At 42.1% G+C, this 27,052-nt stretch overlaps 1 protein-coding gene across 4 annotated transcripts in view; it reads left to right on the top strand.

The window, feature by feature from the left end:
- The window catches only part of REV1 (REV1 DNA directed polymerase), a 91,396-nt gene that overhangs the window by 51,573 nt on the left and 12,771 nt on the right, over positions 1 to 27,052 (top strand). For all 4 annotated transcript variants that reach the window (XM_067563555.1, XM_067563553.1, XM_067563554.1 and 1 more), the window contains 8 exons: positions 1,658 to 1,830; positions 3,991 to 4,093; positions 5,530 to 5,695; positions 6,316 to 6,518; positions 11,419 to 11,652; positions 18,490 to 18,610; positions 22,670 to 22,890; positions 23,161 to 23,317. In XM_067563555.1, coding sequence (XP_067419656.1) covers positions 1,658 to 1,830; positions 3,991 to 4,093; positions 5,530 to 5,695; positions 6,316 to 6,518; positions 11,419 to 11,652; positions 18,490 to 18,610; positions 22,670 to 22,890; positions 23,161 to 23,317 — 1,378 coding nt within the window. The remainder of the gene's footprint in view (positions 1 to 1,657; positions 1,831 to 3,990; positions 4,094 to 5,529; positions 5,696 to 6,315; positions 6,519 to 11,418; positions 11,653 to 18,489; positions 18,611 to 22,669; positions 22,891 to 23,160; positions 23,318 to 27,052) is intronic.

Below are 27,052 nucleotides of genomic sequence, written 5' to 3'. Positions count from 1 at the left end.
CATTCTCATCCTATCAGTCTATTCCAGGGAATGATTCACCAGACAATGCATAATACCGTCTCTAGAACTGTCCTTGTGCAGATTTTAACCAGTTTCTATCTTTTTTAAAATACTGCATTTGAAAAATCTTTCATTAGCCATAACAATGTTAAAATAATTATTACCTTCAAAAAGAAAGTTAATGCAATGCTAAGATTGAGGGATTAAATATTTATGAAAAAAATTATAAAAATGAAGACCAACATTTTCAAACCTAGTGCCTAAAGTTAGACTCCTTATCCATATTTAGGCTCCTAAAGAAAATGTCTGATTTTCCAGAGGGAATGAGGCCACCTGTCTTTCCCATTGACTTTAGAATCCAAAAAATAATCTACTCAGAACACTTAATCTACTCTCATTTCAAAGCAGGGTAATTAAAGTACCCTAGGAACTTCAAGTGTTTGCAAAGTCCACATATTGCGTGGCAGACTTGTGTGGAGTAGACTTACATCTCAGCTTGCTAGTAACTAAATGTTTGTTTAGGCAAGCCCTAGGAACCTAACTTTAGGCACCTAGAGTTTAAAACTTTGAACCCTAGTTTCTACTAAAATTCTTATTTGATCACATTATATATCATTCATAATTTATGGTTCAGATTAAATTAATATTAAAGTAAACCTTAATATATTACTTTTTAACTTGGAAATTAGGAAAAGAAATGGGTATGGGCATCATGGCCATGGACTGAGAATGCAGTAGAAAACTTTTCCTTTTGTAATTTCCTCACTCTTGAGTGCTTGATTTCTCAAACTTTCTTGCATCAGTGTTGGCAATTTTTATTTAATTTCCATATTTCCTTTTTAAAAAGGTAAAATATTAAATGAAGAAAAAAGGGATGAAATAAGCATGAGTTTATCTGACCTAAACTGTGAAACATTTAAAGCAGTTAAATAAGGAAGCCTTAAATAAAGCCACTGAATTTAGGTCCAGTTTGCCAACGAGTACACACAATCCTCTGTGATCCTCAGGAGAAGTACTGCAGCTGCTTCAGACTCAAGACAACACTGTGTCATAAGAAGCAGAAATGAATGCTCAAATTGCGCAGAAATTGATAGCTTAGGCTCCCATTCATGTCAAGGAAAATCTTGTCATCTCCTGGATTTTTCAGGGCTTGTACTAGTTGTCATCAAGTTCTCTTTAATAAAACATTCTTGAAGTTTGTGCATTAGACTGTTCTTGTGATAGTTCTACAAAAGGTTACCCTTTTCTGTAGCAAAATAAAACAAATTTTCCAATGTTCCGCATCTCAAAAGTATGAGATTTACCTCAGATGTTGTCAAAACATTCTCCTCTGACTACAGATGACAAAATGATATGAAATTTTTATCCTCAGACTTGTCATGCATCAGTATAGCAGTATGCATGCAATGGAAATTCTTTTCCTATTCAGAGGCAAAACAGGGCAAATTAAAAAAGAGGCACTTTTACCTATGAGTTTTCTTGCTGTAGTCAGTTGGCTGTGCTCTTTTTTATTTTTAAAATCTTTATAGTGTACTGTTTAGCTTCATCCCAAAACTACATGAAATAAATTAAGTACTTTTAATCCTTAAAGGCATTTTAGCTCTCTGCATCAGATGCATGAGTGTGATAAAGGTAAATAACTTTTTTTTTCTTTTAGCCTAAGGAAGCAGAAGCTTTCCTTCTGAGTCTTTCAGAAGAGATCCAACATAGACTTGAAGCTGCTGGTATGAAGGGTAAACGGTTAACTCTTAAAATCATGGTCCGAAAAGCTGGGGCCCCTGTAGAGCCTGCAAAATTTGGAGGTCATGGAATCTGTGACAACATTGCCAGGTAACCTTGCATAGAATAGAAAAACTTACCAATATGTAGGTATGGACCCACTTCTGCGGGGTGCTGAGCACCCTGGACTCCCAATAAAACATAAAGGGCATTATAGGTGTTCCGTGTCTTGCAGAATTGGGCTGTATATAGTATCTATAACTATATGAGAGCTGCAATAGTGTTTTCAAACTTCCTATACATTTTGCTTAACATAGTCCTGGGGTTATTCTTTCTTCCTTATAGCAACATATCTAGACTTTAGGACTTTCATTCAAAAAAGGTCTTAAGATTATTAGAGGAAAATGTATTTATTAGCCTCTAAATGCCACTCTCTCTCCTTCCAGTCCCCTTTAGAGGAAAGAGAAAAGGAACTTCATTGCGATGATCATAAAATAAGCAGGGGTTGTTTGGACTGGAAAGTCTTCCTGAAAAGACTTTAATAGTCAAAACCATTTTGGAAGAGCAGCTGGCTGCAAACACTCACCTTGACATAATTAAAAAAAAAAAAAGTGTTAATTTTCTTCTGACATGTAGTACAATCAGCAGTACCCAGCAAAGCACACCAATCTAATCTTTGAGATAATCAACCTCCAATTAATCTTTTCAAGGATCAAGGTACACCAAAAGGCTAATTACAAACCTAAAAAAAAAAGATTACTGTTGGTCAGGCTTTTTGCTTTTTTCCTGTTTTGGACAATAAAATAATTGGTACTAACACACTACTACAGTGTGTAGTACTAATTGCCTGCCACATACCTATTAAACTGTACAGTTCCTTGAATTAGACAAATCCTAAAATGATTGATTTTTTTTCGGTTAAAAGTCTACAATAGTATTCTCTTAAAGTTATGTCAGTGAAGTATATGCAGAATAAATATTAATATCTTCATAAAAGGTGACCTTGAGAGCTTCCACCTGTTTGTATTATGCTGAAAATAAGAGAATCTAAGAGAAACTCTGGCACCCTGTTTATGGAGTAAAGCTATCTGATGTAATACTGTTTGTATAGCTAGAATGAAATAGCTTTGATTCTTTGGGTTTTTTTTTCAGAACTAATAGTCTCTTATGTCTGTTCAGTAAAATAGAATGGCGTACTATACAAATGCTTTAGACAAATCAATTATTACTGCACAGACTTCTCCCATGTGAAAAGTATTAATAATATTGATCCCTTTCATAGACAGTGTGTTGGGCAGCAGATCTAGAACTAGAGGAGGAAGTAAAGTAGAAGAAACAGAAGCAGCAGAATCAGTCATCAGTCTGAAAATGGAACTCGTCTAGGATAAAAATGGGGAATATAGGAGGAGGGAGGAAGAAGAGCCATAGGTGTCCAAATCAGAAAGAAAAGACACCAAAAAGAATATTAAGAACAATAAATGACAGCTACACTGTAGGGGAGGAAAGGTGGACAGAATATACTTCAGCGGTTAGAAAGTTGTGAGGTATGTTTTTGTTTAGTTACATATATTATTGTAGCACTTAGGAGCTTTAGTCTTGGAATTGGATCCAATTTTATTAAGTATTGTACAAACACAAAAAAAAAAGGCAGTCACTGCTCCAAAGAACTTAGTCTAAGTGTAAGACAAGACAACAGTTAGATACAGATCAATCAACAGAGAAGTAGAAGGGAGCAATGAGACAATATTGGGAGAAGATAGTAGGTGATAGGTAGTAGAGGCAGGAGTGGGAAAGAAGGAGCCTGATGCCACCAATGCATCCTTCAGGGTTTGAAGGAAAGAAGACTGTGACTGAAAGAGTGTAGCTACAGATTCTTCCTGTTCATCTCTGGCTGCTATATACCTGTTAGGATGATTTTAGTCGAATGTTGATGTCTCACCTCTCAGATCATTAATTTTAGTTAATTACTGAGGACAAGAATGTTTCTCTCTCCCTCCCTATTAATTTAATAATCCAGAATTTGTTAAAATTTTCTTAGACTGGTAATCATCTCTCATAAAAATTTATTTTAGTCAATGTTTCTGTAGTAGATTTGTCCTGCTAAAAATTACCCAATATTGTTCCAGTTTTGTAGACTGAGAAATTACTTTCCTCCATAGTATCAAGTAGTATGTTTGTTTTTCTTGGAGACCCTATCTGGGATTAACTGTGTAAAGTCTCGCTAAGATTTTATAATGCATCTTTTCTTTAACTATATTTTATTCTTTGCAGAACTGTAACTCTTGACCATGCAACAGATAGTGCAAAAGTAATTGGGAAAGAAACACTAAACATGTTTCACACAATGAAATTGAACATATCGGATATGCGAGGGGTGAGTTAATAAAACTGAGTTTTGAAGTTTCTGTTTTTTACATTTCCTGCTCTACATTGATATACTTTATGATACTCCATTAGGCTGCACAGATTTGCATTGATATCAACAGGGTAATAGTTTCACATATGATAAATTACAATTTGACTATTTGTAAACTGAGTACACTTGATTTAGAAATCTTTTTAGAATAGAAATGTGGGAGCTGAGTGTGGGGGAGGAGAAGGGTGTGACCTGCAACTGGGCTCGGCCAGGGGCAGGGAGAGAGAGGGGACGGGGATGAGCCTCAGCTGGACTCAGTGAGCAGCGCAGAGCCCAGCATGGGGGGCAGAGGGTGAGCCGCAGTTGGGCTCGGCTCCCAGCAAGCGGCGCAGAGCCCAGCATGGGGGGGCAAGAAGGGGACACAGCTGGGCTTGGCTCGGCTCAGCTCCCCATGAGTGAGAGCTCCCCCCCAGTGTGTTAATCGTTTAAATGTTCTATTTTTAGAACATTTAAACAGATTTTAAATTAAACTAATTTTTACATCCCTAGCCAAAACATGCCATTTTTATAGCGAGAGTTTTCAGAGTTTCAGTTTAATATCACGATTACAGCTAAACAAATTGGCAATGAATAATATCCTAACTGTGTAAACATAAAAAAGGCCTAACAGCCATCCACCCGGCCACCTATTTCATGCTTTGTGTGACCTGTCATACACTATAATAGGATTTCTCCTCCAAGATTTTAGGAAAGTTGAGGTAAGCCTACAAATGGTACCCAGGTGCACCATTAAATTGGACAAAATAATTTTAAAAAATACCTCTGCAGTTTTGCTTTGGGTATTATTTTGGACTAAATTAAAGGTGAGGGAAGCTTTTCAGAGCAGGAAATGTAGGTGATAGAAAATGAAAGTATGTTTGTCACTATTGGCCTTTTGGGGAAACCTTGCCCTTGTGCATTTGGCAGAGACCTTCACTGTGTATCTGATATTCAGATAATGGAAGTGATAAGTGTAGTATAGATTAGATCAGTGAATTGGAAGGAAAAAAGTATCCCTCACTTGGTACATCTTTCAGCTGTCATGGGTACTTCTCTGATTTATCATGACTCCCTACTCTTGGTTGCTACACATATATTTATTTGAGTTTGGGGACTTTGTATAATTTATTAAAACCTATACAAGTTATATATAGTTCATATGGTCCTGTTGACACCACTTTTTCTTTACCCCAGAGAAATGAAGGTGTAATTTCTTAGCTGTTGATTTGGGGAGGTCTCATTATTAGTTCCTGCAAAATATTTTACCTCTAATAGTGGGTGTTTTTGGTCAGGAGGGGTGAGGAAGTTTGTATATTTAAAAAACTCAATTAAATTGTCTGCTTAATTGCACTTATTTGTTGCTGTTCCTCACTTTGTGATTAGAAATAATGGATACAAAATTTTTTTGTCTTGAGGTTGGAATTCAGGTGCATCAGTTAGTTCCCATCAATAAAACCACATCAGCTGTTTCTTCTCACTCATCAATACCATCTGGACATTTACCTGGGGGATCCCGTTCAGTTATCGATCTATTCCATGTTCAGAAAACTAAGAAACATTCAGAGGAAGAACATAAAGAAGGTAAGTAACTACCAATTTGTTCTACCTTGTATTTAGCTATGATACTCTGAGTACATTTCCCAGATCTGAAGAAGAGCTCTGTGTAAGCTAGATAGTTTGTGTCTCTCACCAACAGAAGTTGGTCCATTAAAAGATATTACCTCCCCTATCATCTCTCTCTAGTATTCTGGGACTGACACAGTTACAACAACACTGCATGCAATAAGCTGACATGGTCCGTTGTATTTTGTGTTTGTGATAGTATTGGCTTCCTTTAAGAAATAACTCATTTTAACTTGATTTTGCGTCTGAGCATTTTTCAACAGAAATTCAATGCAAGTTATGTAATCGTTATAGTTTGAGTACATGTTTTGCTACTATATCCCACCTGAAAAAATGAGTGTTATAAGGATTAGCTTAGAATCAGAAGTTCTACAAAATCTTGAAAAGATAGACGATAAGGTAGATATTTAAAGTGGAAAAAGGTTCTCACTAATCATTTCCATTATTGCACAAACTACCAAATCTTTTTCAGTAGAAGGATAAGCATAAGGTAACTAAAATTCCATACCATGTGAAAACTAAGTTTGTTTTTGAACTCTTAAAATAATTTTTCTGTATATTGTTTTCTACATTTATAGTATTTGTGGCTGCTATGGATCTCGAAATATCTTCTGCATCAAGAACGTGCACTTTTCTGCCATCTCTCACTACCCATCTGACATCTGGTCTCAATCCTATTACCAGCAAGTCTGAATCTGCAGTTAAATGGAATGGCTTACACCCTCCTATCAATGTAAAATCAAGACTTAATTTAAGTATTGAGGTTCCTTCACCTTCCCAGGTAAATATGAGGGATACAAAACTTCTGAAACATATTAGTAATTGATGTACAGGAATGCAGTTCCTATTTTTGGTGGAATTTACACAAGCAGAAAAAGCTTTCATCCAGTATTTTTCTTCCCTTTTCAGTGTCAAAGAACTGAACTGGGACTAGAAAGGAGAAGATATTATGAGATCAGGATATCTAATAGATCAGTGGTTCCCAACATTTTTGGCTCAAGGTCCACAGATATCATTTTTAGAACCTTGAAGGGCCACCAGTCTCTGCCAGTAGCCCACCCTCCTCACTGCATCCAGACGGAAAGAGTTCAGTGAGGAGACAGCCTCCTCGCGGATCTCCAGTCCTCCAAGCTGCAGCAAGGAAACTGCACGTGTCCTGTAGCCCCATACGCTCCACCTGGATCCCTAGGCAGTGGCTCCCTTCTGCAGCCAGGGGGACAGGAAATCAGTGCTCTCTTCCTTCTGGCTCCAGCAGAGACCCCAGCACCTAGGGACCCAAGCAGAGAGAGCTTTGCTCTCTGGTGGAGCCAGAGGAGGGGGGTGCGCTGATGTCCCATCCTCTTGGCTGCAGCAAGAAGCCTGCACCGGTCTTGTAGCCTCTTGGCAACACGCTCCACCTGCATCCTTAGGCAGTGGCTCCTTTCTGCAGCCAACGGGAGGGGAGCGGCAGGCCACTTTGAAAGACCCTGTGGGCCAAAGGTTGGGAACCACTGTAATAGATTATCTTATACCCAGGAACTCTGATGCTCTTTAAAGAAATACAAACATTGGTTTTAAAAATCATGACGTTCCAAAAAATTTAACTCAGTGTGTTAATGACCTTTTTTGTGTTAATGCTAGTTTGTAATGAAAATGGCAATACTCTGTTAAATTAAATATGTATTTAAATTCCTTTTTCTTAGTGTATAGTATGTGCTGAGCTTTAATTATTATGTTATTAATAGGGCCTATTTTCTGTATAGGCTTATTACTAATGAACTATTAAAGAGGACTTTTACAAAGTACCATTTATGTTTTTCATGAAGATAGAGCCCTTAAGCACTCTTAGTATTCTTTAGTTATGGTCCTGATTTTCACACCTGTTCATCCTAATGCCTGACTAGACCTAAATAAGTGTTCTACGCCACACAAGGATACACCTTACCTAATTAATTAATTAGTAACACAACTAATTCAAAAGGTTCAGATGACATAATTCAGATTTTGCCATGTTGATTTTGCTAAAATTAAAAAAATTAAACAAAATAGAATTTGGAAAGATCCCTCTTCTTGTACTCTAATTCACTATGCTTAGAAATGGTTAGATTATTCAGAAATTCAAGATTGTCCTAAAGAGCAAAGCATTGAAGCAGCATGTTGCTCTCCTTTTATTCTTTTCAATCTGATTTATGGTGAGGACCCTTTGCTCCCTCAGGAGATCAGACAAAATGCTGTCTTAGGGACCACTCTGCAAATATGGAAAAAGGCAAGTGGGTACTTTGATATAGCACCAGAATTCTCACTGATTTCATCAGTATGCAGGCTGCCTTGTGCTTCTTCAGGACTGAAAGTTAAACTTTTAAAAGATGCAATCCCACTGTAGGATGGTTACGGTTAAGATTCTGTCAGTTATTTTTAGTAAAAGTCAGGGACAGGTCGTGGGTGATAAACAAAAATTCACAGAAGCCCACAACCTGTCCCTGACTTTTACTAAAAATACCTTGGGATAGGGAGGGGCAAACAAAGCACTGATCCAACCCAGCTGCTGCTCCAGCAAGCTGGGGACTGCTGCTCTGGCGGTCCTGGGGCTGGCCCCAGGTCAGCCTTGCAGTGGGCTTAGAGCTAGCTCTGGGTCAGCTGTTCTGGCGCCACCTCCCCACCCCCACCTGTGCTGCTGCAGCAGCCCCAAGTTGGCCGCAGGTCAGCTGTTCCAGGGGCCACTGCCCCATAGCCCCAGGGATGTCCCTGGCCAGCCATTCCTGCCCTGTCCCAGAAGTAGTCTTGGAGGTCCCAGAACGTTACAGAATCCGTTACCTCCATGACAGAATCATATCCTTAAGGACAGTCAACCATTGGAGACTTTTTCCCATGCATAACAGTACTAAACTGTGAAAACTCAGAATTAAACGACTTCTTCAAGTATAGTTGCTATGGATGCTCCACTGTAGGTGTGTCTGCATCCCTGCACTGCTGATTAAAGAGCTTTGGTAGCTGTCCGTCCCACCCGTGCATGTGCTGCTGTCCGCTTGCCACAAGTCTAGCCAACATGCACGGGCAATTCCTCCTCAGTTCCTTCTCAACCGCCCCTGGCTAAAGACCTTAGAATTATTAATTTTAACTTCTTTTGAAGCCCCTTTTTTCTTTCTTTGCTTCATTTACATTTTATTTTGGGTGTTGCCTAAGAAGAGAAGAACATTCCACAGAAGTGTGGCTGGTGTCAGCAATTGAAGCCTAGATCCAGAAAAGAGAGAGAATTGAGGCTCAAACTCCTACTCATGGAGTCAGCCCTTCAACCTCTGGAATCCCAGCAGGAGCCCTTGCTGCAATCTCCCACTTCAAAGGGAGGTGAGATCAAAGAGATGCCTGCGAGCCACTCACGGAAGGCCTTTAAGAAAAGGTCGGTGAGTCCCCATAGCGATCCCTGATCGAGCCAAAAACGATCTCTGGCTTAATCCATATCATGGGTTCCTCATCGCCATCACCTCTGCAAGAATGATTCGGGAAATAGCAGCTCTGATGGTGCATCTCCCTTTCACAGTGTTCTTCCATAACAAGATCACGCTTAGACCATATCCAAAGTTCACTCCCAGGATGACTTCCGCATGTCACATAAATTATCTTATTCAGCTGCCAGCCTTTTTATCCCAAAACCCATTAGGATAATAGGGAAGCCATCCTCCATACACTTGACATGAGGAGATCCTTGGCTTTCTGTTTGGAGAGGACGAAAGCTTTCAGGAAATCTCCAAGACTTCCTCTCTGTTGCAGATAGGTCCAAAGGTACAGCAATTTCAGCTCAGAGACTCTCCAAGTGGGTTTTGGGCTGTATTAAACTCTGTTACTGGTTGCACAACATAACTCCCCTGTCTTCAATATGCACGCATTCTATGAGGTCAGTCTCCTCATCCGTCACCTTCTTCAAGGGTATCACTATAGCAGAAATCTGCAGAGCAACTACCTGGGGATCTGCACACATTCACAGAACACTATACCATCCTAAGGGATTCAGCTGCAGACACCAAATTCAGTGCCACTGTACTATCATCCATATCAGACTCAACTCCGAAGTGCCAGCCTCCAGTTGTGCATAGTGCTTAGGAGTCACCTACAACGGAGCACCCATAGGGACGCTACTCGAAGAAGTTACCTTGTGCAGTAACGATGGTTCATTGAGATGTGTATCCCTATGGGTGCTCCACGACCTGCCCTCCTATCTTCTACTTTGGAATTCTCGCTTATGACTCTGCAATAGAGAAGGAACTGAGGACAATTAGCTCGTGCGTACTGGCTAGCCTCGTGGCGCAGCACAAGGAGAGAGAACACATGTGCAGGCCCAACAGACACTGGTACCAAAGTTCTCCAATCAACAGCACAGGGATGCAGACATGCCTACAGTAGAGCACCCATAGACGCACACATCTCGAAGAACCATCATTGCTATACAAGGTGAGTAATTTCATCTACTTTCTTCAGATTTCTTTATGTACTTACAAATTAACCATTTCCTAGACATATTTACTAAAAGAGAAGCTTCACAATTGAGAGAAAAAAGTAGAAAACAGAGAGTGACCTCATAAAATAAGGTCCTATATTTAATGTTATACTTCATTTGTTAATAAATTCCTGCAATTATGTACCCCTGTTCTGGGTCCATGAGATTTTAAAATGTCTTTTAAGGGTAATCAATAGAAAAAAGCATTTGGAATACTCCTTTGAAACTTGTATTTGCAACACTTACAAGCAAATGCAGTATTTCATTCTGTACAAACTGCTATTTTCCTTTCATTTTAGGGACTTTCTGTTCTGTATTTGTACAGAGTATACAACCACGGTCCATGATTGGGTCTCCTAGGTGCTACAATAATAATAATAATAATTAATTTTGAGCAACATGGATCCAAATCTACATTTAAAATGTTCTAAATGTGATTATCAGTCATAGTTTCTCAGTCACTCAGGGAGCTGCCATTACATACTCCAGCTTTTGGAATCTAATACACCATTTCATTTGTTCAATGTTAGTAATTTTATCTTTTATGGGAATCTACCCACGGGACGAACTGTTGAGAACTAACTTGAAAATAGAATACTGTTTATGGTGGAGGAAAAAAGTATGTAATTAATATACTGACTGTACTAACAAAACCCATGTTACAAATATGGCAATGAGAAGTCTGAAATGCTGGAAATACACTAGATCAGTAACACCAAAGTAAATTAGAGCACTCATATAAATAAATATCCTAGCACTAAACTGTGAATGATAGATCAATTGCTGTATTACTGAATGATCAGTCAGCTGGTTAGACCACATACTAGACTAATGTTCAAATCAATATACGTGTTGCTCATATTTTATTTGTATTGGTTATTTAGGGTTACAATGAAGATTAGATGGCTGTGAAGGAAAGTTTATTATTTAGGATTATATATTTACTATGTTAAATATTATTTGTAAAAATATAAGATTAAGCATTTATGTATACTGAATAACTTACAATGTTAAGCATTTTTCCTTTTACTTCATACAGCTGCTACAACATTCAGTACTATCAGATTCCTACATAAGCTTGTGTAGCCAAATCTGGATGTCAATTGTTGTGTTTTAATTTCTTCCCATTTCGGTTAATAAAATAAATACCTTGACTCTTTAACATGGTTCTCAGAAAATCTAGTGACCTTTTTATTTTATTTATTTGCAGTTAGATCAATCTGTCTTGGAAGCACTGCCACCTGATCTCAGAGAACAAGTAGAACAAATGTACATCATTCAGCAGAGAGAGAGTTATGGTGATAGCAAAAAAGAGCCCATAAATGGGTGCAACAGTGAGCTTCTGCCACAGCCAGTTGGAGCAGTTCTCTTACAAATACCAGACATCCAAGAACCAAACAGTGATGCAGGAATTAACGTAATAGCGCTGCCAGCATACTCACAGGTACTCTTAAATAAGTGGGTTTTAACATGGTGTCAACAAATATGATCTTAATCCAGGCAAAATTATTAGAATCTGAGAATCAGAACCTACCCATAGGGCACTAAGTAGTGGTCTCTGCATCTTAAGAATTTATCCTGGACCCAAAAAAAAGTATAATATTAACGATTTATAGTTGCCAGTATTTCTACATCCATGTCTTGAAAAGTCATTTATTGTTTGATACAAAGGCTCTGCAATTACCCCTAATTTTGCGATAAAATGAGATATATGATCCATTTTTCCCTGCATTTCAGCTGTGTTATATTTCACTACCAGTGCAAAGCAGCCTTAAATTCAGCTTAGCTAGTCACAGGAGGATCACCCCATTATAGATGGCTCTTTTTTATGGCATAAAACTAGTGTAGTATCTCCTATGCCACACATACATGTGCCTGCCAGTTTAGTGTGGTGTGTGTCAGGGGAAAAAGGAGGCATGATGAGGTCGTTTTTGTGTCCCAACAATTCCGAGATGCCATATTAGCTGCTTGAGACTGCTAGTGCAAGTTAGAGCAGCCTAAGAACTATTCTAAATCATGAAGGCTTCTGGAGTGATGCGCAGCAGGACCAGGATTAGGACAGTGCAAAAGTGGTTTACAGCATGATGGCTTGAAGTGATGTATGGATGCTATTCATCCAAGACTGGTCATTGTCTCTTCAGTCCCAGGGGATCAGATATGTTGGAGATGGGTGTTTGAAATATCTTAGATAGACCCCATTTAAAGTTCATTAGCAATAACAAGGTGCTAATTCTTCATTCACTGTTGGGACACTATACTAGACTAAACATCCCATTAGGCAGAAGGGGAAATTGAACTGGGATCTCTCTCACACTAGCTGAGTATCCTAACCATTGGGCTAAGGCTTGTAGTAGAGGCCTTTCCCCCTGACTATTTTGTGTGAAATTGCAAGAACAGTTTAGCCACCTAATCTGTCTAACTCCAAGAAAGGGGAGATGGGTTCCCAGTTGTGGATTACAAACAGAGGTAGGTGCCTCTCTGAAGCCTGGATTTAGGTGCTGAAGTCTGCGAGATGCATGGTTTAGGACATACTCCTCTCATCATCATCATCTCCCAATGGCTATCTTAGGTGGCCCCACCTAGCATCTTGGCTTTTGTACATCCCATTCTTAGGTGCCTAACTCAGACTTTGTGAATTCCTGTGATCTTCCAGGGACCTAAATGTTAGGCATTGTGGCAAAGTCCCTTCGTAGATCCAGGCCCAAGTTCTCAGAACTTAAAGTAATATGAATGCAACAAGATCTTAAAGCTGTTACTATTGGAGTGGTAGATTAATTTAAAACAATATATGGTCTTTGTCTAAGAATGTCTTCATGTCATAAACTACATCATTGTGGGAGAATATATCATAGACTCATAGAAATATAGGCCTGGAAGGGACCCCAAGAAGCCATCAAGTCCAGCCCCCTTTGCTGTTGAAGGACAAAGTAAACGTAGATCATCCCTGACTGTGTTTTGTCCAATTTGTTTTTAAAAGCTTCCTATAACAGGGACTCCATGACCTCCCTTGGAAGCCTATTCCAGAGCTTAACTACCCTTATTGTTCTAAAGTTTTTCCAAAATCTAACCTTAATCTCTCTTGCCGCAGATTAAATGTATTATTTCTTGTCCTACCTTGAGTGGACATGGAGAATCCTCTTTATAACAGCCCTTAACATATTGGAAGACTGAGGAAGAACCTGATAATAGTCTTCTTTTCTCAAGATTAAGCATGCCCAGGTTTTTTAATCTTTCCTCATAGGTCAGATTTTCTAAATCTTTTATCATTTTTGTTGTTCTTCTCTAGACTCTTTTCAATTTGTCCATATGTGTAAAAAGAAAAAGGTTATTTATATTTAAAACTATTAATGAATTAGTACAGTACTAAACTCTATAAATTGAAATATTACTGTCATTCTGCTGCAGGTGTTGAGAATTTTAGCTATAACAACTCAGCAAATGTAAATTATTAAAAAATGTACACCCTGCAGTTTCTTATTAATTAGGTTTAATTTTTTTCAATTCTTCATCATTCTTGTTTGAACTGCTTTTATATGAGTGGATGCCTGGTTAATCAGGTGATTCATAGGTTCATTGGAAATTTTGTAGGAAGTGTCACTTGTTAGTTCTGAGGTTCATATTATAAGAATCCATATAGGTTTAATTCATTTCAATTAGCCTCTATAGTAATCATTTGGAATATAGAAGAAGCTATAAAAGTTAGCAAGATTTGAAGCTTACAAAAGCAGAGCATTTTAGTAGTAAAGAATACAGGTAATTACAGCTTTTTACTGGTGAATGGCACGTGGGCTTGCTGTGTTGAAGTTATAGTTCTCATTAACAAATTTGTACCTCCTGCTTTGACAAAATACTGATGTTTTGATAAGTAAAGTTCACTTATGAGTTCTTAACTTCACAATAGATTTGTTTTGTCTCAAAGCTCAGTCTGTTGTAATCACCTTGTTAGTAATTTATTACAGACATAAAGACCATCATAAAGTTTGAGAACTATTTATATAAAGTATACAAGGTTAATTTTCTGTTCTGTTTTTTTAAAGCTACATTTAAGACATTATGGCTGCACAGATAATTAATTACTTAAGAGTCAGGAATTCAGTTAATTTTGTACATTAACCTTTAGTTGGAGCCCTATCTCATAGTGCAACTTACAAAATGCACCTTTAAGCAAAGGGGAGGGAGGTGTGTGTATACACAGGTAAAAACAAAATAAAATACCTTGTAAATGACACTATTTGAGAAATAGTTATGAGAAGATATAATTAGACTGTTGCAATTCATGTGCACAAAGGGACAGAGTTCACACTGCATGTGCAAATTTCCTGATTCTTGAGTGCTTAACCATTCAGCTTTAACTTTTTTAAAAAAATATTTTAAATAGAAATGCCTATATTTTTAAAAGTAATTCCAAGTTCTGGAAATAGTCTGCTGGATTTCACTGTAATATGCTATCAAACAAAAAGGTGTGCATTTGGTAAGGCCAGGACTCCATCCAAAGCCTAACTTATTTACTACACATCCTGTGTGTTGTAAACTTTGTGCTGGGCATGAATTTTCAAAACTGAAAAAATCTGTGCCAAGTGCATCAAGATTTACCTTTCTAAGCAGATGCACAGTTTATATGATGTGAGTATTTATAAAAGAGGTAAGTTAGTATGTTTGAATTGTACAGCCTATCTTCTATACAATATTTATAGATCTCAGTTGGAGAAAAAAATGCCATTGTTTAAAAAAAAACCAACAAAAAAAAACCACTAGTAGTTGGCAGATTTTGGTTTTTATTTTTTTTATTTTTTATAATTCTGATGAATAATATCAATGTTTGTTTTTAAGCATTTTTTTCAATTTTTATCCATTTAAAATTTTCACATTTGCACAAAATTTTGCGTTTTGCGCGTTTAAATATTTTTTTATTAAATTTTCAAATTGTGGGAAATTATGGAGGGGGGCGTTGGACAATAAATAGTTAATGACAGACTTGAGATTCAAAAAGTTAAAGCTTTATAACTGTTAAAACACAAATTGTCAACATCATATGTCAAAATATACATAGTAAATATGTTTTAATCAAATTGATAAATTCTCAAGCACCATTTTTCTTACTTTTTCTATCTGTACATTTTTTATCGATGAGAATACTTTTTAATCAGTTTTCTATGCGTACAGTGAAATCGATGATTTACCAACATTTACCAATAAAAATTCTAATACCGTAACCCTTAAAATAATGTAATGCTCATGTACAAAGCTTGTTTTTGAAAGCCTCATAACTTGATCAAATCTAACAGTCTTTACTGGAAAACTCAAAGCCCAGTAAAGTCCATTTCCCTGCCAAATTAACTTTCTGGACTCACTCGTTTTGGCTTTTAAACCATTTCAAAAAGTTCACAAGATTTTTTTTTTTTTTTTTTAATGGAAGAAAGTATACATTTCACCCTGAGCATAAATAGTTCACTCACTTTTTTGCACTGAAAACTTAAAAAGGCAAATATTTGAAACTTTTAGAACATTGAGCAACTCAAAACTGGAGAATAATAGCATATATGGTATTTCTACTGGCTCATGAAACTTCATCTGAATGTTTAAGGAAAATCTAAAATACACTACAGTATAATCCTGCTTTTCCAAAACCCTGTTATCTGAACTTCTGCTTTATCTACTGTGACAGGGCCAGCCCTGATGGCTATAGGAGGGTGCTGGAAGGCATATATATCAGGCCCAGGCTTAGCAAATCCCTGTTCCCTGGGTAATTGGGGCACCTGAAGCCAATTAGGGAGCTGGCCACAGCAGGTAAAAGCCTCTGTTTCAGGTAGGCAGGGGCCGCTGAGAGGGAGTTGAGTGGAGGAATGGAGCAGAGCAGAGCGGAGCTGCTGCAAGGCATGGAGCTAGTGGAAGAGCGAAGCAGAGCAGAGCTGCTACAAGGCTTGGAGCTAGTGTGGGTGTGGCGACAGCACCCAGCCACGGGAGTTAAGGAGAATCCCGGCCAGGCCAGGCCAGGCCAGGGGACGCCGGCCCCAAAAGCCTGAAGGGAGACCACAAGCAGGGGGGCTGCGGACAAGTGACCCAGCGGAGGTAGTAGCCCATGGACTAAGCTGTTTGAGGCTACTCTTCGCAGGATCCCTGGGTCAGGGCTGTCGTGGAAAAGAATCACACTGCTACATTTTAGAGTTGGATCGGGTGCAGCTTTAATTGTGACACACACAATCACATAACCATAGCTATGGGGAATACTATAGCCGTAGGGAAAACCCAGGTGGCTATAGGGAAGTCAAGCAGCATGTCTGGATGCTGGGCAAATGTACTTCACCTGGCTACCAGATACAAAAGACTTATATAGGGGTTGCTTAGGTTCATTTACATGTTGATCGTATAGTGGAATTTGATTAACAGTTTATACTTAACAGGATAGACAATCACAATGCACAGTGGGGCACACCAGACGCCCTCACAGGAATGCCCAGTGAGTCACTTGATTATACAATCAGGTTTTCAGGGACCCTGGTTAACTCCTGAAGATGGGTGGTGACACAATACCTGTTCAAATGCTAATTTGTATGGAGTGAGTTTCTATGGGGCCGGTAAGACAAGGGGGGCAGGTACTGGTACTTATCAAAACAGTTGAAGTCTGTTCAGACTTCAATAAGGCTTAAGGCTCATAACAGAGACTTGCCTCTTGGGTGTGGTTCAGAGACCTCTTGTGGGATTTTAACATCTTTATCCTAATTTCAGTTGAGGCATTCTGTTAATGGTTTAGCCTGGGGCTTCTATTTCAGTTTCAGGCTACAACTTCAGGCCAGGCCTTCCATGACCAGTTTCAGGCCAAGCATTCTATTAATAAATGTAATGCTTATTTCTTTGATTCCACAGGGCCCAGGCTAGAGGGTGGGACCAGCCCCCCCCCCCTCCCACCCAGCCACACCACCGGCATAGCTGTAGGGAGCGCAGACCCACGGGGCCAAACAGGCCCACCTCACCACACTACAGAGGACAGATGCAGAGGTTCAGATAATAGAGCAGAGACCCCCAGCAGTGGGGAGACCATGCTGCTGCTGAATGGCTACTACAGCAGCAAGAGAGCCTTCTGCAACTCCCGCCTCATGGCTCTGCTCACTCACCCTTACGACAGCGGAGCTACAGAGGGCTCCCTGTGCTGATGCAGAACCTATCCCTATCCCTGCAAGCCCAAGGTGCAGGGAAAGCTGTGCTCCTGGCAGAGCAAAGCAATGTCCTGGCCCAGGGTCTCCTTTCTGCCCCGCCAGGAGTGCAGCGCCTCCCCACACACACCTTGTGCCTGCAGTAATCGAGAGGGTAAGAGTGGCAGCCCAGGGAGCCTTCTGCAGTCCTGCTGTCATGGGAGTAACCAAACAGGGCTGTGACATTGGTGCTGCAGAGGGCTTCCTGCGCTGCTGCTCCTGCCTCTGTCTTCTCAATTATTCAAACTCCCGGTTAGCCAAATAAAATCCATGTCCCCCATTCTATTCAGATAATCAGGATTATACTGTATATCTGTACTCAAGCTCTGGCCAAGTCAAGATGATGACTGACAAAAGATTATTCATCCAAAAGTGAAAATCTGTGTACAAAGGGGGCTAGAGTTTGTGGTACCATAAGGAAAAAGAGAGATTCCTTCTCCCCCCCGCACCTCTCCTGTCCCAGCATAACTCATCTAGCTAGCTAGATTTTTAGCCCCAGTGCTCAAGGAGGTGCAAGACTGCCTCCAAGATGCTTCATTTAAGGAGCACTAGCCTAAAAGAATTGCAGGGTTCAAGGACTAGGAGAAGCCAGATGTCAACCCTACTTGTCTTTGAGGATAAGGGTAGGGAGGGAATGCTTTTGGGTGCCTCTCACTGGGCAAGAGTTGTTCTGCACTTGCTCCCATTATAGGGACGTGTGTGTCTTAAAGGCAAAACCTAGTCCACAAAGTCTAGTGAGTGTGTACTAAATATATTATAAAATAATCAAAGCAATTGTTGAAATGGCACCTCCAAGTATGTTGTTTCAATTGAATTGATATATTATAAACATTATTAAGCAAATTATGTGTAAAATAAATTGCCTTCAAAATGTAAATATTGAAAGGAAAATAATTTAAGCTTTTCACTTGTTGACAGAGGTGTATATATAGGAATGCAAATAGAAAATATCTTACAATATTTTAAATCTATCTTATATGATTGACACAGAACACAAATCCCTTTCTCATGTGAGTAAACAAGAAAAAGTAAACATCAAGCACTTGCTCCTCAGTAGAAAAACCTCAAATGAACTCTTTCTCATTGTTCAGGTGGACCCTGAGGTTTTTGCTGCACTACCTGCTGAGCTGCAAGAGGAACTTACAGATGCATATGATCAAAGGCAAAAGCAGTCAGAGAACATCATTTATCAGCAATCAACCAGCACCTTTGGTGAGTCTCAAAAAAACCTTTTTTTTTTAATGTACATCAGTTTTATATCTGAAGCGTTCTAAGATTCAAAGGGACTTTCTTCGATCCTAAATAAAATTGCAAAGTACAACTAACGCATCTAGAAGAACACCACGGTCTAAGAACTCTGCTACGCATTTTGGCCCCAGTGCTGTGGTCCAATCCAGGTTTGTTGTGCTGGGCATAAATTAGTTTAGGCATAAGTGTGCTCTGAATTATGCCAGGGACTTGATTGGTCTCTGCATGGCCCTAGGATCAGGGCAGCATAAAGGTGATTTAAAGATCCTCTCTTCCCCTGTTCTTCCAAGGAGCATGGTATAGATTGAATGTGTATATATGCCTAAAATTTGAGATGACCAAGGTCTGCTACTGGACTCTCACTTCTGTTCTACATTCCATCTACTTTGTTACGGGCTATTATATCTGATCTCAATGTAACGAGGTCGAAGAACGAGCCAGCTTTCTCCGAAAAGTGTGCCCAAAGAAGCAAGTTGGAGGACGTAGCAGAACAGCCAAGATGCAGTCGTTTATGTCATTAGAAATGACTTTCACACTCACTGTTCCACTGTATCTTAAGTTCGATCGCTGCTTTTGCTTTTGACAGGCTGTCAGTTTTTGCCACACTTAATATACCATTTTGCAAACACTTATGCATATAATTTTGCTAAGTAGTCAATTGATTTCATGAGACTAATTGCAAGAATAAACTATCCATGTACATATGTGTTTGTAGAATGAGACCCTAATTTAAGACACTTCTGTGCATTTCCCATGACGTAAAGATAGAATTCACTGTTTAGTTTAACTTGAATATTCAGATCAGTGCCTATTAGTGGATAGAACGTTGACTTGGATTCAGGAGACCTGGCTTCTGTCCCTGTTTCTGCCACTGGCCTGCTGGATGATCTTGAACAAGTCACTTTAGCACTCTGTGCTTCATTTCCCACTTCTCTAAAACAAGGATAGTGGGTATTAACCTCCTTTAAAAAGCACGTTGAGATGTGCTGATGAAAAGTGCTGTTAAAGAGCTTAGTATTGTTTTCATTGCTTCTGTGGTATATGCTACCAAATGTTTGTTTTTTATACAGTTGCTTCCCTGAGAAACTTGTGTGTATGAATTTCCAATTAGAATTTGAGTGTAAAACAAAGGATCTGGAAGTTCAATTTTGAAAAATGTCTTTCCCACTTTTTCATTTGGAGACTGGATCCCTCCCCTCCTTTTGTCCACGTGGTATGCTTGGCTCAAATATTATGTAATATTATCTGGATGAGGGTGAAACTCTGTCCCCATTAAAGTCTATAGAAATTTTGCTATTGATTTTCAGTGGGGTGAGGATTATGCCGCCCATCATCTTAAACTTGACCCAGTATTCTATGGATGAAGTAAAGTGACAAAAGCATCAGAGTGATGAGCTTTTGTCATCCTGTTGTTGACCATTGGTTGATCTGCTGCATTTTGCTCCAGTTGGAATTGTGTGTGTGTCTTATGTTATAACTATTACATTATAATTATATAAGTATATATAATTTACATATAATAAATATAAATTATAAATGTATATTTAAATTTAACTTATATTTATTAAATTTATATTTAAATATATATAAATTTATATACTAAATTATATATATTAATGTTACATATTATAACAATTATGTAATGATAATTATTACATTATAATAATCACTTTTTGAGTTCACAATTCATGGGTCATTGTAGATAGGTTTGAATATAATGGTATGGGGTATAGTGGCTACTCAAAGGTGGAAGACATTTTTGCTGCTGTTTCTAGCTGGGTGAGCATAATAAATGAGGAGTCCATCAGTCCCCTAGGTTGCATGCCTGTAGGAAGGCGCTGTGGCCTCCCTCGGAGACAGAGCCCAAGAGAGAGCGCGAGCAGCCTGAATGGACCCAATCAGGCCCAGCAGCTAGGTCTGCCCAGCAACAAGAGAACCGGGCCGCAATAGGACCACCCGGCCAGCCCAATCAGCGGCAGCGGGGCGGAGCCTCCATGGGAAGGGGCGGTATAAAAGCCCAGCCACAGAGCTCAGTCAGGGAGAGACTGCCGCCGGAGACAGATGTGCTGACCCGCCGGCAGAGGCCTAGGCCAGAGCAGAGCCGCCGACCAACCCCAGCCCCACCCGGGCCTGGAGACTGGGTAGGGCCTTCCCGGAGCTGGACCGAGTCACTAGAGCCCCGGGACTGGGCAGAGGCCACGGAGCGACCCGGGTGGAGGATACCCCCCCGAGGCCAGACAGGACCTGGAGGAGCTGTCGGCCGCCGAACCCCCGAGGCCGGACAGGACCTGGAGGAGCTGTCGGCCGCCGAACCCCCGAGGCCGGACAGGACCTGGAGGAGCTGTCGGCCGCCGAACCCCCGAGGCCGGACAGGACCTGGAGGAGCTGTCGGCCGCCGAACCCCCGAGGCCGGACAGGACCTGGAGGAGCTGTCGGCCGCCGAACCCCCGAGGCCGGACAGGACCTGGAGGAGCTGCCGGCCGCCGAACCCCCGAGGCCGGACAGGACCTGGAGGAGCTGCCGGCCGCTGAACCCCCGAGGCCGGACAGGACCTGGAGGAGCTGCTGGCCGCCGAACCCCCGAGGCCGGACAGGACCTGGAGGAGCTGCCGGCCGCCGAACCCCCGAGGCCGGACAGGACCTGGAGGAGCTCCCCGCATTGCCGCCTGTAGATGAGGAGGGACTGACGGGCCAACCCCAGACAGAATACCCCCGCGATACTGAGGAGACAGGTACTGGGGCCAGCAGGGAGGAAGTAACCCAGGGACAGCCATAGCTTGTGGCTGAGTCTGAGACCTAGTCGGTGTGTTGCGGCGGGAGCCCCGCCGACACAGTGGCAACCGCTTTTGCCACTGCTAGGGCCCTGGGCTGGGACACAGTGGAGACGGGTGGGCCTGCATCTCCCTCCCCTCCCCCTTTTCCTAGCCACCCCGAAGAGAGCCTCCTGCTCCCTTCCACTCCAGAGAGAGCAAACCCACTGCTGACTTGCTCGCTCGCCCTGCCTGAGGGCCCGAGCACTAAACTGCTTGCTCACCCTGCCTAAGGATTAGAGCAATCGAATGCTGGCTCGCCAAAAGTGAACTGTTTCCCCTGGTATAGGAAGGCGCTGTTGCCTCCCCCGGAGACAGAGCCCGAGGGAGGACCCCAGCAACCGGGCCAGCGAAGGCAACCCGGTGACAATGCTGCTTTGACTGTAGTGAAGCAATTTGCCTGACTAAAGCCACTATAGTCCTGACTGGGTTTAGGTCAATCAGATGTTCTCATTCAGGCACTAGAATATTTGATGTTAAAAAGAACATAAAGCTGAGTGTCATCTGCATCCCATAACTTACTAAGAATGACCTAATGTTACTTGAAACAATGTCAATGACCAGAATGAAAGATACAAATAAATCATCATGTCTATGATTAAAGCTCTTCATTTTTGGTTTTTATTTTGTTTATAATTTCCCAGGAATTGTGTTTTATTACATACATTTAAAAATGGGTGAAGATTGATGCAAAAAATTAACTTCAGTTTTCTGGGTAAATATCAACAATGGTATGGGGGAAATGGGAGAACAGAAAAAAAGAAACAGTGAAGTAAGAATATTGAAGGTAAAAGCAGTTTAATGCTGTGGTTCATTTCATGAAATGTATTTAGCTGCATAATACATAGTACCACTAGATGGTACTGAACCTATAGGAGCCCTGAGATACTGTAACAACCAGAATTTAATGTGAACTTAAATTGAACTCAGAATCATTGCCTACCACTTCTACCAAATGTAATGTAGAGGATTGTCTTAATATAATAACTATTTTCATGTATGTGAGTGGTTCAATATTAGAGTGAAAATCAGTAAAAACCGAATAATAGCTTTTGTAAAACCTGGGAATTTTTTGGTGAAAAACGAGAACAAAGGTCCTTGTCTATGATAAATTGGATGATTGATCTGTATATTTCACATAAGTGTTATGATTCTTGCTTACAGTGAAAAAATACTAAAAAGTTAATGACCACTGATTATTCCTGCTTTTTCAGTATCAAAGAATCCTTTATTACAGTTGAAGCAAGCAACAGTGAAAACTAAGAAAAAAACCAGGAAAAAAAATCAAGTCAGTCCTGTGAAAAAGATTCAAAGTCCTTTGAAAAACAAACCCTTTGGTAGCCCTGCAAAAAATGTGGTGGCTTCTTGTGGAAGCCCACAGAAGCTAATAGATGGTTTCTTAAATCAGGATGGCACAGCAACTGGTAAACCTCAGGTAATTTTAACAAAAGTAAACATTTTCAGTAAATTATTTTTTTATTTTAATAAATGTTCTTTAGAATCGATCTTTGTTCACAGACATTGTAGCTGCTATATGTACTAAATAGGATTTGTGCTGCTTTTCTTCCTTCTTGTATTTGTTTTTCAAAGTATTAAGACTTGATTTTCAATATTTTCCTCAGAAAACGTAGCTGTTACATATATGAAAATCAGTCTGACAAACATTGAAGCATATGAAAAATATCAGTTATTTTATTCTGAATAGGTGGAACCAGTTCCATCAACCTCAAATACTTCAGGTCCATCGGCTTTGCAGACAGCACAGTCTGGCTCAATTAGGCCACAGGTACCAAATCTAGCTGGAGCTGTTGAATTCAGCGATGTAAAGACCTTGCTCAAAGAATGGATTACAACTATTTCAGGTAAATTGTAATTCAGATAGCTTAGTTTTTGAATATTATACCTGTGGTGATGCTGTGTACATCACAAGAAAAACCACATGGAAAAACTGAACCTCTATACTATACCATATCTCTTCTGTGCCTGTGCTTCTCTCGCTGTTGTCTTTTCCAGTCACCCTAATCTCTCTCTTCCTCACAATCTTGGGATAATTGGATTCCTCCCATTCTTTCTTACATCTATGCTTTTGCAAAACTTTATTGCACCTCTTTTTATAACATTTCTACAAGCTATCCCTTTCTCTCTAATCCCTTGTTTGTGCTTTGATACAACCTAAATTACTGTGGCTGTTCTTTATTCTGTCCAACATGTTGCATCTACCTGAGTTAAAGATAACAGAAATGAAGCCCTCTTCTATGGAAAGCATTTTTTTTTTTTTACCAGAAAGGTGAACTGCAAGGTTTCTTAATAAATCTTAGAATTCTTTTGTAAGATTACAAAAGAGCAAAAGTATAAAACAGTTGTTCTTCTTCAAGTGATTGCTCATGTGCATTCCATCATAGGTGAGTACACACCACTGTGCACAGTTCCCAGAACTTTTTTCCCCCTAGCAGATCCTGTAGGGCTGGCTCTGGTGCCCCCTAAAGTCCTGTGTGCATGCCGCGGTATATGAGGCACTGCCGGCCCTACGCTCCCTCAGATCCTTCTTTCTGCCTGTGATGGTTGCTGGAACTAGCCTTGCTCTCTGCAAGTACCATTCCCCATTGTTTGAACTCTTTGATATTCAAAGTACTTCAGTTAGTTTTAAGTAATTGTTAAGTAGTTGTTAAGTGTAGTTAGATAAGAAGTCCCTGAGGGACTTAGAGCGGCCGGGTCATGCCCCAGTCACCCGGATTAAGCCATGTGCCTCCTGTGGGAAACCCTTCACGCTCAGCCACCCCTACAATCGGTGCCTTAAGTGCCTGGGGGAAGAGCACAGGAAAGATAAAAGTAAGATCTGCAGGGCTTTTAAACTGCGGACTCAGAAGGACTGAGAGATCAGGTTAAAAACCCTGCTCATGGAGATCTCCTGCCAGACGGCCACCGGGGGGGGGTAGAGAGAGGACGCTCCCCCAGCAGTCGCTCGAGGTCGGCGTCATTGAGCCAGACTGCTTTAATTCGGGATGCGAAGTCTCCCTCTCGGCGCCGGAAGCAGTTCAGGCCAAGAGGTGGCACTGGTCGAGGTCCGCCAGGCGATACTCAGACAGCTCATGTTCCGCATCCCTGGCACCCAGGAGTTCACCTGCACTGAAACGGCACAGAACCCGGTCACCATACGAAGACCCCGCACCGCGCAGTCCCCGACGTGGAACCCGGTCGCTGGAGTCAGGCTCGGCACCGCGGAGTTCAGAGCAGCGCCGGTCTCGGTCACCAAAGGGCAAGCGGTACCGTAAGTCCTCGGTACCGAGAGGACAGTTTGGTACCTCAAGCTCCTCAGAGTGCACTTCTACTCACCGGCACCATTCACGGTGATGGAGGCAGTCCTCGTCGTCCTCCAGGTCGGAGGCATCGAGAGGACAGTCCCGGGCACCAGACGGCGCCCGGGACCGAGGCCGTGCGTGGCACTGCAGGTCTAGTTGCTCGGGGTTCCACAGGGGGTCATTCGTCGGGACAGCCGACGCCCCCACAAGGCGCCACAGCCGACGACGCAGTCAGGCCCAGCTTGGCCTCAGGATCAATGGCCACAGCAATGGCCTTATTGGGCCCCATGTGGCATCCAGATGGGACAGGGGCCACAATCCATCCTGCCAGCGGGGATTTGGTCCATGCCTCTGGCTCAGGAGAAGGCCCATAGACACCACTCCTCGGATGAGGAGTTGAACCCCATGGAGGGACCCTCTATGGGTGCCTCCCTTCGTCAGGTGAGGGAACACCCGCAGGACACGCCTTGGCAGTCCTCTTCCTCCTCACTGGACAAGGCAGTCTCCCAGGACCATATGGCGCCACTGGAGGATTTCAGGACGCAACAGTAGCTGCTCAAGAGGGTGGCCTCTAACTTGGGGCTAGAGGTGAAGGAGTTAGTGGAGGCCGATGATACCCTCTTCAATGTGCTGCCGGCCGCTGCCCCAGCGAAGGTGGCCTTACCAGTCAATGATAGGGTCCTCAGAATTGTAAAGGCCCTTCCTCGGTCGCCTGTACGTCAAAGGTGGCTGAGAAAAAGTAGTATGTCCCGGCTGAAGGGTTCGAGTATTTGTTCACTCACCCAGCCCCGGAAACCCTGGTGGTAGACGGAGCCAGCCAATGGGACAGGCAAGGACAGCCGGGTTCCACTCCCAAGAACAAAGACAGAAAGAAGCTGGATTTGTTTGGGGGAAAAATTTATTCAATGACAGCTCTACAGTTCAGGATTGCCAATCATCAGGCCCTCCTCGGTAGATACAATTTTAATTTGTGGGACTCCCTCAGGCAGTTTGCTGTGGCCCTGCCCCAGGACCAGGCCACAGACTTCACCACCACCCTGGATGAAGGAATCACGGTGGCGAGGGCAACGCTCCAGACATCCAGTGACGCTGCTGACTCGGCGGGTAGGGCCATAGCTTCCGCCATTGCCATGAGGAGGTGCTCGTGGCTGCAATCCTCAGGTCTATCCCAGGAGGTGCAGCAATCGATTCAGGACCTCCCCTTTGATGGGTCGCCTCTATTCTCCGATCAGACCAATACAAAGCTGCACGGTCTGAAGGACTCCAGAGCCACGCTTCGCTCCCTGGGCCTGTACATGCCCCAGGCTTCTAGGTGGCAATTCTGGCCCCAGGCACAGCAGCAGCCATGGCCTCCATCTAGGCCCTTTCAACCCTATAGAAATAGGAACAGGAATAGGGGGTTCCGAAGTAGAAATCAACCCCCAGCTCGTCCTCAGCCCCCCAACAGGGGCCCATCAGGGGGTCGGACAACAGTTAAACAACTCACTTCAAGTATCTATCCTCCCAGCCACAGGCGCTTCTGCGTCTCACGGTGGCTGGCTCCCACTAATGTGCCGAGCAGACACCCATTGGACCGGGTGCTCACAGTTCCCCACCCGTCCTACCCTCCCTAGACTGGTGGCGGACTCCCTGGGCAATGATGAAAGGTGTTTGGTTCAAGGAACTGGTCCTGTCGGTCACCCTAATTTCTGACGTCCCTGATGTAGGTTGGGGAGCCCGCCTCAGCGTCAACTCAGGCAATCAGGGGCTCTGGTCGAGGGAGGAGAAGCTCCTACACAGCAACGTGAAGGAGCTTGAGGGCCATTCATCCAGCGTATAAGGTGTCCCTCCGATTCCTGACAGCCAGAGCAGTGCAGGTGCTGACTGACAACACTGCAGCCATGGTTTACATAGACGGGCAGGGGGGAGCATGCCCCTTGGCTCTCTGCAGGGACTCCCGGGAGTGAGGAACAAAGAGGCAGATGGCCTCAGCAAGTCGTTCTTACCCCGCCACGACGGGCAGTTGCACCCGGAGGTGGTGGTGAGGATCTTCCAGAAGGGGGGAGTTCCCCAACTGGCCCTATTTGCGTTGGCCTGGAATGCGAGGTGTCCGAGGTTCTGTTTGCTCCAGGGTCGCGTGCTGGGTCGATTTCTGACGCGTTCCTCATGAACTGTTGCACCTGGACAGAGGGGCAGAGAGCCTGCTCGATGCAGGCCCAACAACTTCTGCTTGGCAGCAGGAAACCTTCTACACAGGTCGTGTATTGAGCTAAGTGTAAACGGTTTACTTCTTAGACTGAGTCTGGGGCAGTTTGTCTA

This window comes from Emydura macquarii, unplaced genomic scaffold, assembly GCF_026122565.2.
Source record: "Emydura macquarii macquarii isolate MOO-44397 ecotype Brisbane River unplaced genomic scaffold, CSIRO-AGI_Emac_v2 contig_2531, whole genome shotgun sequence".
Classification (NCBI taxonomy): domain Eukaryota; kingdom Metazoa; phylum Chordata; order Testudines; family Chelidae; genus Emydura; species Emydura macquarii.
Note: the sequence above shows the minus strand (reverse complement) of the source record. Positions and strands in the feature narration are given on the sequence as shown.